Below are 1,725 nucleotides of genomic sequence, written 5' to 3' on the forward strand. Positions count from 1 at the left end.
ATAACCCTCTTTCTAGTTGTTCAGCCAATTGTTGTGACTTTTCACTGTGTTTTTCTCCCCCCTCAGCCCATTGGTGTCACTCAGCTGACATTTGTTCACAGGAGCAGAGCACTGAAGTGTTTGCTCTACTTGGCTGATACCAAGACTGTGGAAACGCTCTTCAAGAAACCCATTGAGGAAGTAAAGTATGATGAATTTTCCTGAAGATGTTCCTTAATAGTGATGTTTTCTTGGTCTTTAACAGCCATTGGAAAGAAATATGTGATACTTGGAGAATTCTTTTTTTACTAATCTGGTTTCTGAGCTTTTGCAGTCTGTTTCTGAAGAGTATAATTAGATCTTTTATCTACACTGTAATGCAGTCCAGTACATCAGTCCTAATTTGTAAACCTGAAAGTAGCATGACATTACACTGAAAATATTTTATTCCTTTTTCCATGGATTGCAGTTACTTCTCTAGTAACTGAAGAATTTTCTCCTACCCAGATATACATCATATTCTTTTCAGAGTTCAGAACCACTCATCTTACAGAGACAGATGTCTGCAAAAATAAGGAACCAAAATCCTGGCAGAATAATGTTGTTTCTCTGAAAATATCTGTAGAACTAACTTCCTTAGAAAATAGCCAGAATAGAATTTCTGTGTTGATAGTCTGGAATCGGGGCCTTTTTAATGGAAAGTGATGTTTTCAGAGTACATCATGTCAAAGAGCTACGTGTGGGTTTCTGTGAATATGCAGTCCCTGTGCATGAATTAAATTTTAGTTGTAAGAGTTATAGTAACTGGTTTGTCTCTAGAGATGATCCAGGCCATCCATCATTCAGGTGAATGAAGTTTCCCTAAGCACTTACAAAAGTTTTTTACTTCATTAAGATCTCCTTCATAAGTAGAAATACAATCTATTTTTTTTTTTAAAGCAATAGAACACTTTTCCAATATTGTCCCGGGCTTGATTATGTGATTTATAATATAATAGTCACTGTAAATATCATTAACTCATGTTTTTGGGGGGACTGTTCTTTGGGGTTTTTTTACAGGTATTTTCTAAAATGCTGCATTTATCTGGCAGAGTTTGAAATCTTGAATATCCCATATACTTATGAATCATTTCATAAGAGTCCTAAGGAAGGAATGATCAAGGGGCTGTGGAAGAATCACAGCCATGAACCCATGGTAGGATTTTTAAATCCTTTGTAATTTTGTTACACTTTGTCTGGAATTTAACTTTGACAATTACTTTATGTTACCAAGTATATTTTGTAAACAGCTAACTTAACACTGAAGACAAAGGCAGGTAAATGAGATTTAGACAATAACAGACAGTAGCATATGACCAAAAATGTGTACTATTCTATTAAGACTTCAACAATAATACTCCCAAGTTACAGCCATAAAATGGAAGCGATCTGTTCTTTAGTTGAAATATACACATGCACGTCTAAAACTTGAAAATGACAGATAAAAAAAGCTTTAGCCTTCCTAGAAGATCATGAATGTATATTAAAATGCAGCATGTCCTTGCTCTCCTGCAGGCTGTTAGACTGGTGACAGAACTCAGTCTAGACTACAAAGTGTACGATTCCCAGCTGTGGAATGGCCTCCTACAGAAACTCGTTGGTTTCAATATGGTAAGGAATTTTTAAGCATGAAGTTCTGTAGCAAGGTGAGAAAAAGGCTTTTTTTTAATCCACTGATTTCTAAAGAATGTGATAGATACATAAACT

The 1,725-nt window shown here is 35.4% G+C and overlaps 1 protein-coding gene across 1 annotated transcript; it reads left to right on the forward strand.

Moving 5' to 3' along the window:
- Positions 1-66: 66 nt before the first annotated feature.
- Positions 67-1,629, forward strand: LOC106900739 (kinetochore-associated protein 1-like; the record flags this gene model as incomplete). Its single annotated transcript, XM_014962880.1, has 3 exons — positions 67-185; positions 1,039-1,174; positions 1,534-1,629. Coding segments are annotated over 3 exons (351 nt in total), but the record flags the coding sequence as incomplete, so codon positions are not given.
- Between the last annotated feature and the right edge of the window lie 96 nt (positions 1,630-1,725).

This window comes from Calidris pugnax, unplaced genomic scaffold, assembly GCF_001431845.1.
Source record: "Calidris pugnax isolate Ruff unplaced genomic scaffold, ASM143184v1 C14839928, whole genome shotgun sequence".
NCBI classification, from domain to species: Eukaryota; Metazoa; Chordata; class Aves; order Charadriiformes; family Scolopacidae; genus Calidris; species Calidris pugnax.